The sequence below is a fragment of the Piliocolobus tephrosceles genome, chromosome 18 (assembly GCF_002776525.5).
Source record: "Piliocolobus tephrosceles isolate RC106 chromosome 18, ASM277652v3, whole genome shotgun sequence".
Taxonomy (NCBI): domain Eukaryota; kingdom Metazoa; phylum Chordata; class Mammalia; order Primates; family Cercopithecidae; genus Piliocolobus; species Piliocolobus tephrosceles.
The window spans coordinates 45,406,879-45,421,902 of NC_045451.1; the positions used below are offsets into that span (position 1 = coordinate 45,406,879).

The 15,024-nt window shown below is 35.7% G+C and overlaps 1 protein-coding gene across 5 annotated transcripts in view; it reads right to left on the reverse strand.

Moving 5' to 3' along the window:
- The window catches only part of KIAA1328 (KIAA1328 ortholog), a 415,804-nt gene that overhangs the window by 355,054 nt on the left and 45,726 nt on the right, over nucleotides 1-15,024 (reverse strand). For all 5 annotated transcript variants that reach the window (XM_026455159.1, XM_026455160.1, XM_026455161.2 and 2 more), the window contains exon 5: nucleotides 4,315-4,430. In XM_026455159.1, the coding sequence (XP_026310944.1) occupies nucleotides 4,315-4,430 (116 nt within the window). The remainder of the gene's footprint in view (nucleotides 1-4,314; nucleotides 4,431-15,024) is intronic.

Genomic DNA, 15,024 nt, shown 5'->3' on the forward strand with positions numbered 1-15,024 from the left:
AGAAAGAAAGAAAGAAAGAAAGAAAGAAAGAAAGAAAGAAAGAAAGAAAGAAAGAGAAAGAGCTAGTTCCTTTAAAATTCTTTCTTTGAAGAGCAGTTTCTAAAATGACGACCCATGAAATGGGCTCAAGGATGTGAGCTACAAGCACCTCTAAAGCCCTTCAGTTTACTAAGTCCTAGTCAGAGAGGTAACAGAAACAAACCAAAATGTGGGGCAGGGGAAGAAAAAAAAAAAAAAAACAAACACAACTCAGTTTGATTTCTGGGAGAGGAAACTAAAACTTGGTTTCCTCCCAGTGAGCACTCAACAGGTGCTAGTGGTACAGAGAGGTTTTTCCTTCCAGAGAGATCAGAAGATAAAGCAGATAAAGCAGAAGGCAAAGCATTCTTCTACTGGGCTACTAAGCAGCCCAACCCTTGCATAATCTCATGAAAATCAACAAAATCCCAATGAAGAAAGGCACAGAAATGAGAAACCTGGGCTAGTCATCTCATCCCTGCTCCGTATTAATAATAGTAAAAATGAGAATTGCTATTTTTTACTCTGTGGCTACTTAGACTAGGTCCTTTACACATATAAGGTAAAGAATCTACCAAATTCCAATAGGCCTGCAAAAAAGGCATGTTAGTTATCTACATATTATAGATGAAAGACTCAGAGAAGTTGAGTAACTTTCCCAAGGGATCAGATAGCTAGTCAGTGCTAAAATGGGATTATGACTCTAAATCCCACTGTGCTTTCTTTGCTGTCACTTTCCTTTGCTATGCCAGTTAAAACAGTGAAGTCAGCAAACATTAGACTTTAATACTTTTCTAATATAAGCTTTTAATACCACTGCTCACCATTGATCTGAGTCATATGTTCTAGAAATACAATTAGCTTAAATATTAATCAAATTTTATAATGGCTACATCCTCTGTGTCTTACACTATTACATGCTAACATGTTTCAGAATTATTGTGATTGTACATATTTCTCTTTAAGTTTCAGATATCTTTCTTTTCATACTCATCCAGCCAGGCAAAAACCTACTAAGTTCATCAGACTGCTCGGATTTGTAAATGGCATGTTCATTTATATGGTTAAGTTATCCAGAAATAAACTTCCTTTGCTTAAAGACTGAACGTTACTAAGACTTTTTATGTTTTAATAATAAATGCACAATTTTCTACAAGAACAAACCCTTCAACAGGCTGATCCTGATGCACACACGTAAAATATCTTTTCCTTTTTACTAAGGCACTGGTCTGTGTTTGTACAGTTGATCAATAAATCAAGTTACTCAAACTTTTAAAATAAAAATCCCATAAATGTTGGTATAACACATCTTTAAAATGCCAAAAATCAGAATTAATGGATATAGTTTCTCACACGGAAACAGACTTTAAAATGATCTGAAATTATCTGATTTCATGTATACGTTAAGAGTCTGAATCATTCATACATGATAGGTAAATGTATCCGTAGTTAGAATTATATTATTTTAAATTATAACCTTAATTATAACCTTGTTTTATGTTTCTAAGTTTTATAGAGGTTTATGTACTGTAAAATCATCTATATTAACCTTTGACAGGTTTATTCTGGTAAAGGAGATTTGTACCTGAGCGATCTACTCAGAATAAAAACCATAAATATCATTTTAAAAAAATCATGTCTTCCTTTCTTCCTTCTTTGATAATAAAGTTTTATAAATACTACCTATATTTTAGTGCTTAAAAAAAAAACTTAAACCAGTTAGGCCAACTAAAACATTTTAATTTTTGACAATGGTATAACATTTACTCCAATTCTTATTCACAATAATAAAGAAATGCCTATTTTACTATATGTAAAATAAATCTGACTATGTCACATGACTAAAAGTCTTTGAGTTTACTCACATATCTTTTCCTTTCCTTTCTTAGCTTGTAAGATAAATAATGAACCAGCAAACCTTTACTGTAGAGTCAAATAATAAATATTTTAGGTTAGGAAAGGCATAGGGTGTTTGCTGCAATTACTCTGCTGTTGTTGCACAATAGCAGCCACGGACAATACATAAAGCAATGGGTATGGCTGGAATTAGCTGGCACCCTACCGGATGTGGCCCACGGTAGTAGTGTGTTCACCCCTGAGTTAAATCATGAGGAAAACATGAAAAATAGGAAAACATGAAAAATAGTGTCACTACAATCACCCAGGTATCATAACATTTAGCCTGACAAAAGAAACCATTCACAGCCATGCAAAGTATAGACTGGTTTAGCACTGAATAGGATTAATCCTGACCCAGAAAGTGCTAAATATAACAGTCTACTTGAGTTAGATTCTACTTTTCCAGATAACCACAAAATTTTCTTAAGTATTTTACCAAACAAGGGCCCACTCTAACTGTGGCCAGGTTTTCTAAACTGTCTACTACCAACCTCTCTCACCTTTCCCCAACTCATCCCAATTCCACTGTATGCTACAGATTTTTTGTACCAGGAAGGTTAAAGTATCACCACCTCCTCTCCATACAAAGAGTGAATTGTATTTCCCTTACCTCTGCTACCAGAGTTGGGGGCTGACTTCATTTCCAGTCTTTTCCAGTGCTGCCTTCTACTGCGTAAGTTGGACAAGTTAAATGCTCACTTTCTTAGCCTCCTTTGCAGCCTACCATGGCCACATCATAAAATGCAGGACCTTTATAAATATCATATAAAAGACTACTGGGTGGGGAGTAGAGAGTGCTCTCATAAAGTTTTTATGTTTTTTAAAGGAGGGAGAGGGAGTCATAATTACCAGGACCTCTTCCCCTTTTCTGCCTGCCTTAGTGGAAATGTAATGCCTAGAATCTGAGCAACCATTAAAAAAACCTGAGAGAATTGTAAAGATGCCAGCACTGAAAATGTTAAACCACTGAATCTTCCATGATCTCCAGAGTTCTTGTTATGTGAGAAATAAAGGAGTTTGTAAATTGAATATTTTTTTGCAAATGAAAGCATTCCTAACCTACCATTTCTAGAAAATGCTAGGACCTGGCGTACTACTCCTCATGAGAAGTAGAAGAGTAAATAAAACTGGCTGAGCACTTTGTTATGAATTCTGACTAAACAGCATTCCTTAAAATCTGGAGAAAAAAGTAGCAGGAAGAAAAACACAAAAGACAATTTACCTTGAGGGTCAATAACCAATGGCAATGAAGTCAAAGTGGGCAAAAAAAAAAGAGAGAAGGTGGGAGATGATTATCCAGATGCTAGAGATGTAGAAAAAAATAATAACTGAAAAAGCACTGATCTAGAATTGTGGGGCCAACAAGCCTTCTTAATGTTATACTCAGCAAATCAATTCTGAGAATTCTGATTATATTATTTTTCTATCATGAACTTCCACTGATTGGAAAATAAAAGTTCAGAACTCTGTTTTTGTAGCTACAGTCTTGTGTTTTTCAAGCTAATTATTATAATTTATCTTTATGCTTCCATTTCTCTGGTATTCACAAAGGCATAGTTACTGTCAGTACATGACCATTTTTGACATTTGCAGAATCTTTGAAACGATTATTAACAATCAAGTTAATGATGATACTGCCAATAAAAACAATGGTTGTTTCATGCATTCACACACTAGTTTAGCTGACAGCTCCATCACTCTAACTTTAGGGACTTCTCTTCTACATGAGTATTGCTGCATACAATACCCAAAAGATAAGTAATTCTACCTATTCAAAAGAAATTTCAGAAATAGCTTATTTTAACACATCCCTAAAATATGTTTTTACTTTATTTTCTTACAAATAATGCTATACACACGCGCACACACACACACACACACACCCCTCTAGGTCTAAACCCAATAGTTTTCTGCTCCATAAGAAGGATTTGGCAGCTTTATGTTGCCATGTAGACACTTATCAACTACAACATCTTTACAGTAAAAAGAATTTTTTTTTAATTTTTATGATTTCAGAGAATTCCTAGGACTGTCAAAGCTTTAACTAGAAAGAATACTAAACACAAAGAGGTTCCAGCTCAATTACAGCAGAGGAACAGAATTTAATAAAGTTCCAACATTATATTTAAATGACCAAATTTCTTATTGTCCTTTTTAGTTGACAAGTATGTGCTTAGCAGCATAACAGCAGCAGCAAAACAGCTGGAGGGCATTATCAGGCACAAAGGAAGCTAGAGCACATACTGTTAAGTGTCATTCTGATTGCCTAGAAACAGCAGCACATGCAGATTTACTCCCTGTTACAAATTAGAACAACTATTTCTCTGGAGTTTACATTGTCTTCACAAAATAGTCAAACTTCCTGCACGTTAAAAAAGAAGACTTTCAAAAGGATATCTTCCCTTTCTTTGATGATCAGTTCATTCTGTTCTTCCAACTGCCTGATCTTCTTCTCAAATGACTCCTGCTCAGCTTTCAGTCTTTCCTCCGTCACTTCCTTTTCCTCACTTACTCTGAAAGAAATAATAGAAAAAAATTTTAACATCTATCAGAATAAAATTAAATATGTGCCTATAGCTGCAGTTTACAAAAACGAGACTTCTTCCAAAGGTATGAAGAATTCTTCAGGAACACTCTGTTCTGTTTTTGTTGTTGCTTTTTTAAAAACTTAATCTCTCATAAGGCAATCTTTTTCACCTTTGTAATAAAAGACGCATGTAACTTTTACATTAAAAATGTTTTCAATCATCAGAGACATCTTAAATATGGAAAGTCCTACAAAGGACACAGGTGTCAAATTATAATCCAGGACAGAAATATATTCCAATTTTTAAAACATGGGTTTCATTTTTTTTGTTACCAAAACAGGTACAATCAATGGAATTTGATTTACATTTTGTATACGTTTGTTTAAACCCTATTAATAAAATAAACAAAATATGTACTTTAAATATTTTACTAAATATACACGGGCAATTTTACTTTTTCCTGGTACCAATACTCTGCATTCTTTAGTAGCATATAAATAGTATGATTAAATAAAAAGATGACAGTAACATAAAGGAAGGTTTGCAGTACATGTCATTCTTAGTCCAAAAAAAATTATAAAGTTAAAAACATTAACTAAGAAAATGTTTAACTCTGAAAACGATTCCAACTTAATCAAACCAGAAAGGGATGATTTCTGACAAGAGCACAGACAGAAAAAACAAAAATCTAAGAACAAACAAACATGAACAACACCAACGCTTTATTTGCAATTCACTGACGTATGTATTGGGACAACCCTAATTTTCATTCTACTCTGTGTGCAGAGACATTAACCCCAAATTTCTGTTACTGGTACTTATTTCTCCAAAGCTCATAGAATGCACATATCCTATAAGATAACAGGAATAGGTGTAAGTGAAGCCCACAGGGAATGTAAACCTTTTCTTTGAGCTACTAAATTTACTTCTCCCCAGAACCCTACTCTACTAGAGCAACTTCTGTATAACATGAATCCCATAGGTTTTCCTTCTTGCCTGCCCTCTGGTAGAGATACTGCAATCAACCGGATAACTGAAAACTAGAATCATGAATGTTCAAGAGTTGATTGTATCTTGTCTTTGAAATAATTTGTGTGAAAGCACATGGCACATAGTACTGCTCAATAAACAGGTTTATTTCTTCTTACTTATCATAGCATTCAAGTCATTTTCCCTGGCCTATATATTATTTATGTTTAGCATACCACTAGGCCCATGAATTCAGGGGCCCAGGCCCTTCTTTCAAAGAGGGTAATCTCAAAGACTGATATATTTACAAAGAATTCAGACAACTAAACAAATATATACACACGAAGAGACTTTATACTTTGTTAGCAGGTTATCCTGCTTCCTTTGTTCCCATCTCTTTACAGTGCCTTCCCTTTTCCTGTTATTACTCTGAAGCCCACTTGCAATAACATCTTTCAAAGTAACTTTGACAAAGTCTGCTTATCTCTCTGGACATTATTAATCTCACTAAGAAAGAAAAAAGGCTAGACTAGACAATTTTAAAAATCTTTTCCCACTGAAGTTCCAGAACTTCTTTCACTATATTATAAATATTTGACTCTGTGTGTGTATGTGTGTGTGTGTGTGTGTGTGTGTATCCTTTATAAATATGGAAACCATTTGTAAAGAAGGAAAATGTTACCAAACATTTGGTCATGGAACAAGACATATAATACTATGGTTTAGGTAAAAGCTATGCCGATAGCATGACAGAGTAGTAAGTAGATTAGAGAAATATTAAAAAGTATAAAGACATGAAATTTGGCATGAGACTACAGAAACGCAAAACAAAGTGATGAATCTGTAGGACGATGCATAAAACAAAGAAATGAGTGATGCTGTATACAGGTTGAGTGGCCCTTATCTAAAATACTTGGGACCAGAAGTGTTTCAGATTTGAAATAGTTTCCAATTTGGGAATATGGACATTACCTGATGGGTATGATGCAGGCCTTTTTTTTTTTTTTTTTTTTTTTTTTTTTTTACATTTTAAACAGTATCTTTAAATCACAGAGCATAGAATAAGCAAACAAACAGTGAGTAATGCAAGGAGGTCTTGTTCCCACGTGGGACACTGTGAGGGGCCTGCTGTTGGCATGCCCAGCCTGCTCAGATGCCTCTGTAGGATTGCTGGCGCAAGAGAATCTGGGCAGGCTCAAAAACGCTCTATCACAGCTACAGGGGTTTTGGGAGGGTCTTTTTTCCCTTGTGGAGGTACACTAAATAAACTGTGTGCTGTATGCCTGTGTTTTGACTATGACCTGTCACATAAGGTGTGGTGTGAAATTTTCCACTTTTAGCATCATGCCAGTGCTAAAAAAATTTCAGATTTTGAAGCATTTCAGATTTCGAATTTTTGTATTAGGGATACCCAATCCGTATTGTGAGCAAAGAATAAACACTGTCAAGGTAAGAAAATATGTAACAAAATCCCTCTCAGTTTAGACTGGTAAAATCTTGAAGACACGATGAAAGAGGAAAATCTATAAGTAGATATTGAAACATTTATTTTCATTTATTTATTAAAAGATATTTAGTGAACACCTACTAAAGGAAAAAGTAATCACAATAATTTTGTTCAGTATAGAGTTTCCAAAAGGGATCTAAAAAATGGCTTTCTGTAGTTTCAATCCCATTCATAAAAGTCATTAGAGATATGAAGAATGTCCCAAAGATTTGTTTCTTCAACAAACAATGCTCCATGGTCATAGAAAACAGTAACAGAAAAGCAGATCGCAGGTTTATCTTAACATTAATCTAAGTGCACAGATTATCTCTAGAGTCCAGCCAGGTCAGAAATTCCCTAATGTCAGAGTCTGTGATGAGCTCTTCCCAAAATGTATCTGTTCATTCTTTTCTAAATTTAGTTTCTGGGGTATATTTGAAATATTTGTTGCTATGTTATTAAGCAGGGCTTTTTCTTTTTAATCTTTTCTGTTATGCTGCTATGATTTGACTATCCTATAGCAATTATTAAGCCCTAGAAGGCTATAAAATTAACAAGCTGTATTAAGAAAAAAGAGCAACATTTTTTCGATAGGCCTATCTAAAGATATGCATGGCTTCTTTGTGGTCCATTAGCATACTTAATATGAGCTAGTATATTAATATAGATTTTAAATGTAGAAGACCTGCCAATAAAGCAACCTCAAGATTTAATATCCATTATGAAATCTGTCTTCTTATGTTCAACAGTATTTCCAATGAAGTATATGTAACAAGAAAATATTTGGTACCATGGTCATATTTTTCATCTAAGTATTCTCAGACCACAAAGTAAAATAAAAAGACCTAATTCTGTATCACATTTTAAAGTACAATAGTTAGTCCTCACTTCTCCATAGTTTCACTTTCTGTGGTTTCTGTTACCTAATGTCAACAGTGGTCCAAAAACATTAAATGGCAAATAGCAGAAATAAATAATTCTTAAGTTTTAAACTGTACACCCTTCTTAGTAGTATGATGAAATCTTCAGCCAGCCCGCTTATGTCCCACCTGGAACATGAATCATCCCTTTGTTCAGCATATCCACACTGTGTACGATTCCTGCCTGTGAGTAGCCATATGGGTTATCAGACTGACTGCTGAAATATATCACAGTGCTAGTGTTCAAGTAACCCTTATTTTACTTTCATTACAGTATATTGTTACATTCATTCTATTTATTAGTAGTTACTGATGTTAATCTCTTACTATGCCTAATTTAGAAATTAAATTTTATCATCAGTATGTGCATATAGGAAAAAGCATAATATATACAGAGTTTCAGGGGGTCTTGGAACATATCTCCTGCAAATAAGGGAGGACTACTGTACAGCAAAAAGCTACTTAACACAATGAAAATCTAAATATATAAAAGTGACTAATTGACTAATAGGATAAAATACATCTCCTTCCAGACAGAAGGAGATGTAGTGCTGATTTGTTAATTATCTACAAGAAGGGCAATAACCTGGTCATAAAGAAATCATCATTGTTGGTAATACCTCAGAGTAGTTCTCAAAAACTTCCACAAAATGTACTCTTATCTAACAGGTAGGAGAACTGGGTGGTTGGGCTGAAAATCAGGCCAAAGTACTGAATTTATTTGAAGTCTTATGCTTTACCTTAAACATTCATGCATATTTTGTATTCCTCGCCATAAAACTATTCTATTTTAATATAAAAAGTTTCCCCATACTCACCTGTTCTAAATTTTTTAATAAAACTAATGTTTTAGAAAGGGATTTATTTTATGACTTTGCACACTCTTGATATTCTTCCAAATACTCCAGAAATTGGTACTTTTAAACGAATGTGAAAGACAACATCGAGTCAGCAAACCTATCTCAAAGAGAATTTTAGCTCACCTAATAGTCAAACAGATAAGTTTCTTCCCTATTTAAATATCTACCATTTGGGAGCTAGGTATGTTGCGTGTATTTTGTAAATTATGATGATCAACTTAGTGGGTAAGATTTGGAAAAGGAAGGAACAGATTTCAGAGTATGCCTAACAAATAGAAAAAAATTAAATTATTTTCAAGCAAAAATAATTGCATTGATAAAGAAGGGGTCTCTCATTACAAAGAAATATTTCAATGAAATCAATTTAACTCCCTCTTCACAAATTTTAATGTTTGGCTGTTATTTAAAATGTACTGCCTAAAGTAACATAAGTGCTTTCAGGCATCAAAGATACAGCAATACATGTGTAAAAGGGCTCCATCAACTACAAACCAATATCTCTTATGAATACAGACACAAAATTCCTTAACAAAATACTAGCAAACAGAATCTAGGTAGATAAAAATAATTCTACATGATTACAAATTAGGATTTATCCCCAAGAATGTAAAGTAGTTTCAATATCCAAAAGCCAATTAATGTAATATACAATATCAATAGAATAAAAGACAAAAATCACATGATCATTTAAATAGATGCAGAAAAGCATTTGAAAAAAATCCAGGATCAATTTATAATTTTAAAAAACTCAATAAAGAGAAGAGAAGGGAACCTCCTCAACCTGATAAAAGCCATCTATGAAATAACCCACACCTAACGTTATCTTAATAGTGAAAGACTGAATGCTTTCCTCCATGTTCAGGAACAAAATAAGGATACCTGCCATCATTGTTTCAATTCAACACAGTGCTACAGTGATAGTAAAAATATTAAAGAAAATAATGAACAATTCTTAACAATTACTTTGGGGGAAAAAGGAAAGACATCCAGGTTCCAAAGGAAGACATAAAACCATCACTATTTCATATGATGTGATTGTGCATAGAAAAATTGAGGAAACTCACTAAAAAAACTATTAGAATTAACGAGGGAGTTTGGCAATGTTACAGGATCCCAGAAAAACATATATTCATATTCTAGCAGAGAATAACCCCAAAATGAAATTAAGGAAACAATTCCATTTACAATTTCATCAAGAATAAAGTTCAAAGGAACAAAAATCATACCTGAGAGTAACTAAACACTTGAAACAAATTAAGACCTAATTAAATAAAAACCACATTCATTATTGGAAGACAATATTGTTAAAACAGCAGTCTCAAAGTTGATGTACACATTAAGTGGCTTCTCTGCAGAAAGTGATCCCAAAATTCATACGGAAATGAAAGGGACACATAATATCCAAAACACTCTTGAGGAAGGGAAAACACAAAAGATTTGCAATTCTCAATTTCAAAACTTACTGCAAACTACAGTAATCAAAACGGTGTGGTACTGGCATGAAGACTTAACACATGGATCAGTGGAACAGAACTGAGAGACCCAAAATAAACCTTCATATTTCTAGTAAACTGATTTTCAATGAAGGTACCAAGAAAATTGAAGAAAAAATAATAACCTTTCAAAAAAAAATGCTGAGGTAACTTGATGTCTACATGCAAAGGAATAAATTTGGACCCCTACATCACACTATATACAAAAATTAACTCAAAATTAATCAAAGACCAAAATGTAAGAGCTAAAACTATATACTATAGAAGAAAACAAAGGCATATATCTTGAAGGGACTGGTGTATGAAATAGATTAAGCCTGAAAAACTCAACAATAAAAAAATCCCATTGAAAAGGATATAAACAGACACTTCTTCAAAGTAGAAACACAAATGGCCAACAAGCACATAAAAATATGTTCAACATCATTAGCCATTAGGTAAATCCAAATCAAACCAACAATTAGATACCACTTCGTACCTACTAGGATAACTATAATTAAAAAAAAGACAGATAATAACAAATGTTGACAAAGCTGCAGAAAAACGAAAACCCTTTTACAGTGCTAGTAGGGATGTAAAATGGCACAATCACTTTAAGTCTGGCAGTTCTTCAAAAAGTTAAACACAGAGTTACCATACAACCCAGCAGTTCTACTCCTAGGTAGATACTCAAGAGAAATGAAAACATATGTCCACATAAAAACTTGTACATATATGTTCATAGCAGTATTATCCACAATAAAAGTACAACAACCTGACATCTATCAATGGATGAACAGATAAACAAAGTGTGTCATTGTCTATACAATGGAATGTTATTCAGCAACAAAGAGAAATTAGGTAGTAATATACGCTACCTACCATGTGAATAAACCTTGAAATCACTACGCTGTTTTAAAAACTAGTTTTAAAAGATCACATGTATGATTTCATTTACTTAAGATATCTAGAATGGACAAATTCACCGAGAAAGAAATCAGAGCGGTGGTAGTCTGGGGCTAGGAAGGATTGGTGGGAAGTGCGCAGTGAGTGCTAATGCATATAGGGTTTCATTTTGGTGTGATGAAAACGTACTAAAACTGATTGTGGTGATGGGTACACAACTGTGAATATGCTGTTTAATAAATGGAATTATACATTTTATTCCCACTAAGGAATGACCTTCTTCTTTTCTTTTAAGTAAAGTTTAAGTAGTTAAAAACTCTAAGTGAAATAAGAATTTTTAGATGAAAAGTGAAATACATAAATTTCTATACAATGAATATGGTAGATTTGATATTAAAAATGGAAATAACAAAAATAAATGCAAATACAGGAAAAAGATTAGATATAAAGAAAACTGATCAAAGTACATACTGTTTTAAAAACTCTAAGAATAGGGTCAGGTGCGGTGGCTCACGCCTGTAATCCCAGCACTCTGGGAGGCTGAGGTGGGCGGATCACGAGGTCATGAGATTGAGATCATCCTGGCTAACACGGTGAAACCCTGTCTCTGCTAAAAAATAGCTGGGCATGGTGGTGGGCACCTGTAGTCCCAGCTACTCGGGAGGCTGAGGCAGGAGAATAGCATGAAACCAGGAGGCGGAGCTTGCAGTGAGCTGACATCGCACCACTGCACTCCAGCCTGGGTGACAGAGCAAGACTCCATCTCGAAAAAAAAAAAAAAAAACCTCTAAGAATAAAACTCATTTTTCAAGAAACAAAGGATAAGAGGTAGTATGATAATAGTACTTAAAGCTGATCAGATATTTGATTATTTACATGCTTAAGTTGGTAACCAAGAAAAAAAAGTTAACTTTCTAATACTTACTGGTTATCACTTTTAGTTCATACATACTCATTTTATAATGCAGCCATACCTTGATACCAAAATTTGACTAGGGTACTATGAAAAACAAAAATTATAATCCAATCTATCTGATAAGTATAGCTGAAAAAAATTCTAAAAAACAATTCACAAGATGAATCCAGATATATAAAAAAAGATAATATGTCTAACGTGGGTTTACTCCAGGAAGGCAAGATTTGTTTCACAGTTGAAAATTAATTTATGTATTTCGCTATGTTAACAGAATAAAGGAAAAACCTCACATGCTCATCCATAACAGTAGAAAAGGCATTTGTCAAAATTCAATCTATTTACAATAAAAACTCAACAACCTAGAAACAGAAGAAACTACCTCAATCTAATAAAAAGAATCTTTAAAAATAAAAAATCCTACAGTTAACATATGTCTGAGGGTAAAACAAAAATTTGTCCCTCCCTACCTTTGCACTTGAGGAATAAGGCAAAAATGTCAGCTATTACTATCTCTCTCTGTTCATTATTGACTGGATGTCATAGCCAGCACAATAACACAAGAAAATAAAATGTCTATAGACCAAGAAAAAGTAAACTTTTTATGTGCTGATGACATGATTGTATATAGAAAATATTAAGAAATCTCCAGCAAGATGGCCAAACAGAAACAGCTCTGGTCTGCAGCTCCAGTGAGACCAACACAGAAGGTGGGGGATTTCTGCATTTCGAACTGAGGTACCTGGTTCATCTCATTGGACTGGTTAGACAGTAGGTGCACCCCACGCACGGCGAGCAGACGCAGGATGGTGCATTACCTCACCCAGAAGCACAAGGGGTTGGGGAACTCCCTCCACTAGCAAAGGGAAGCCCTGAGGGACTGTGCCGTGAGGGATGGTGCTATCTGGCGCAGACACTACGCTTATCCAACCCACAGACCAGGAGATTCCCTCGGGTGCCTACACCACCAGGGCCTTGGGTTTCAAGCACAAAACTGGGCGGCGATCTGAGCAGACACCAAGCTAGCTACAGGAGTTTTTTCATACGCCAGTGGTACCTGGAACACCAGCAAGACAGAACAATTCACTACCCTGGAAAGGGGGCTGAAGCCTGGGAGTTGAGTGGCCTTGCTCAGTAGATCCCACACACACACAGAGCCCAACAAGCTAAGATCCACCGGCTTGAAATTCTCGCTGCCAGCACAGCACTCTGAAGTCAACCTGGGACTCTCCAGCTTGGTGGGGGAAGGGGCACCCACCATTACTGAGGCTTGAGTAGGCAATTTTCTCCTCAGAATGTAAACAAAGCCACTGGGAAGTTCGAACTGGGTGCAGAACCCACCACAACACAGCAAAGCCGCTGTAGCCAGACTGCCTCTCTAGATTCTTCCTCCCTGGGCAGGGCATCTCTGAAAGAAAGGCAGCAGCCCCAGGCCAAGGACTTACAGATAACACTCCCATCTCCCTGTGTCAGAGCACCTGGGGGAAGGAGTGGCTGTGGGCACAGCTTCGGCAGACTTAAACATTCCTGCCTGCTGGCTCTAAAAAGAGGAACGGATTTCCCAGCACAGTGCTCAAGCTCTGCTAAGAGACAGACTGCCTCTTCAAGTGGGTCTCTGACCCCCATGCCTCCTGACCAAGAGATACCTCCCAGCAGGCATTGATAGACACCTCATACAGGAGAGCTGCAGCTGGCATCTGGTGGCTGCCCCTCTGGGAGGAAGCTTCCAGAGGAAGGAGCAGGTAGCACTCTTTGCTGTTCTGCAGCCCCCACTGGTGATACTCAGACAAATAGGGTCTAGAGTGGACCTCAAGCAAACTCCAGCAGACCTGCAGAAGAGGGGCCTGACTGTTAGGAGGAAAACTAACAAACAGAAAGCAATAGCATCAACCTCAACGAAAAGGACATCCATGAAAAAAACCCATTCAAAGGTTACTAACATCAAAGACTAAAGGTAGATAAATCCACGAAGGTGGGGAAAAACCAGCACACAAAGACTGAAAATTCCAAAAACCAGAATGCCTCTTTTCTTCCAAAGGATCACAACTCCTCACCAGCAAGGGAACAAAACTGGACAAAGAATGAGTTTGACGAATTGACAGAAGTAGGCTTCAGAAGGTGGGTAATAACAAACTCCTCCGAGCTAAAGGAGCATGTTCTAACCCAATGCAAGGAAGCTAAGAACCTTGATAAAAGGTTACAGGAACTGCTAACTAGAATAACCAGTTTAGAGAAGAACATACATCAACATACACTCAAACAAGCAATGGGGAAAGGATTCCCTATTAAATAAACAGTGTTGCGAAAACTGACTAGTCATATGAGTCATATGCAGAAAACTGAAACTGGACCCCTTCCTTATACCTTATACAAAAATTAACTCAAGATGGATTAAAGACTTAAACGTAAGATCTAAAACCATAAAAACCCTAGAAGAAACCCTAGGAAAACCATTCAGGACATAGGCATGGGCAAAAGCTTCATGACTAAAACACCAAAAGCAATGGCAAACAAAAGCCAAAATTTACAAATGGGATCTAATTAAACTAAAGAGCTTCTGCACCGTAAAAGAAACTATCATCAGAGTGAACAGGCAACCTACAGAATGGGAGAAATTTTTGCAATCTATCCATCTGACAAAGGACTAATATCCAGAATCTACAAGGAACTTAAATTTACAAGAAAAAAAAACCCCATCAAAAAGTGGGCAAAGGATATGAACAGACATTTCTCAAAAGAAGACATTTATGGGGCCAGCAAACATAAGATAAAAGGCTCATCATCACTGGTCATTAGAGAAATGCAAATCAAAACCACAATGAGACACCATCTCACGTCAGTTAGAATGACAATCATTAAAAAGTCAGGAAACAGATGCTGGAGAGGATGTGGAGAAATAGGAACACTTTTATACCACTGGTGGGAGTGTAAATTAGTTCAACTACTGTGGAAGACAGTGTGGCGATTCCTCAAGGATCTAGAACCGGAAATAATATTTGACCCAGCAATCCCATTACTGGGTATACGCCCAAAGGATAATAAATTGTTCTACT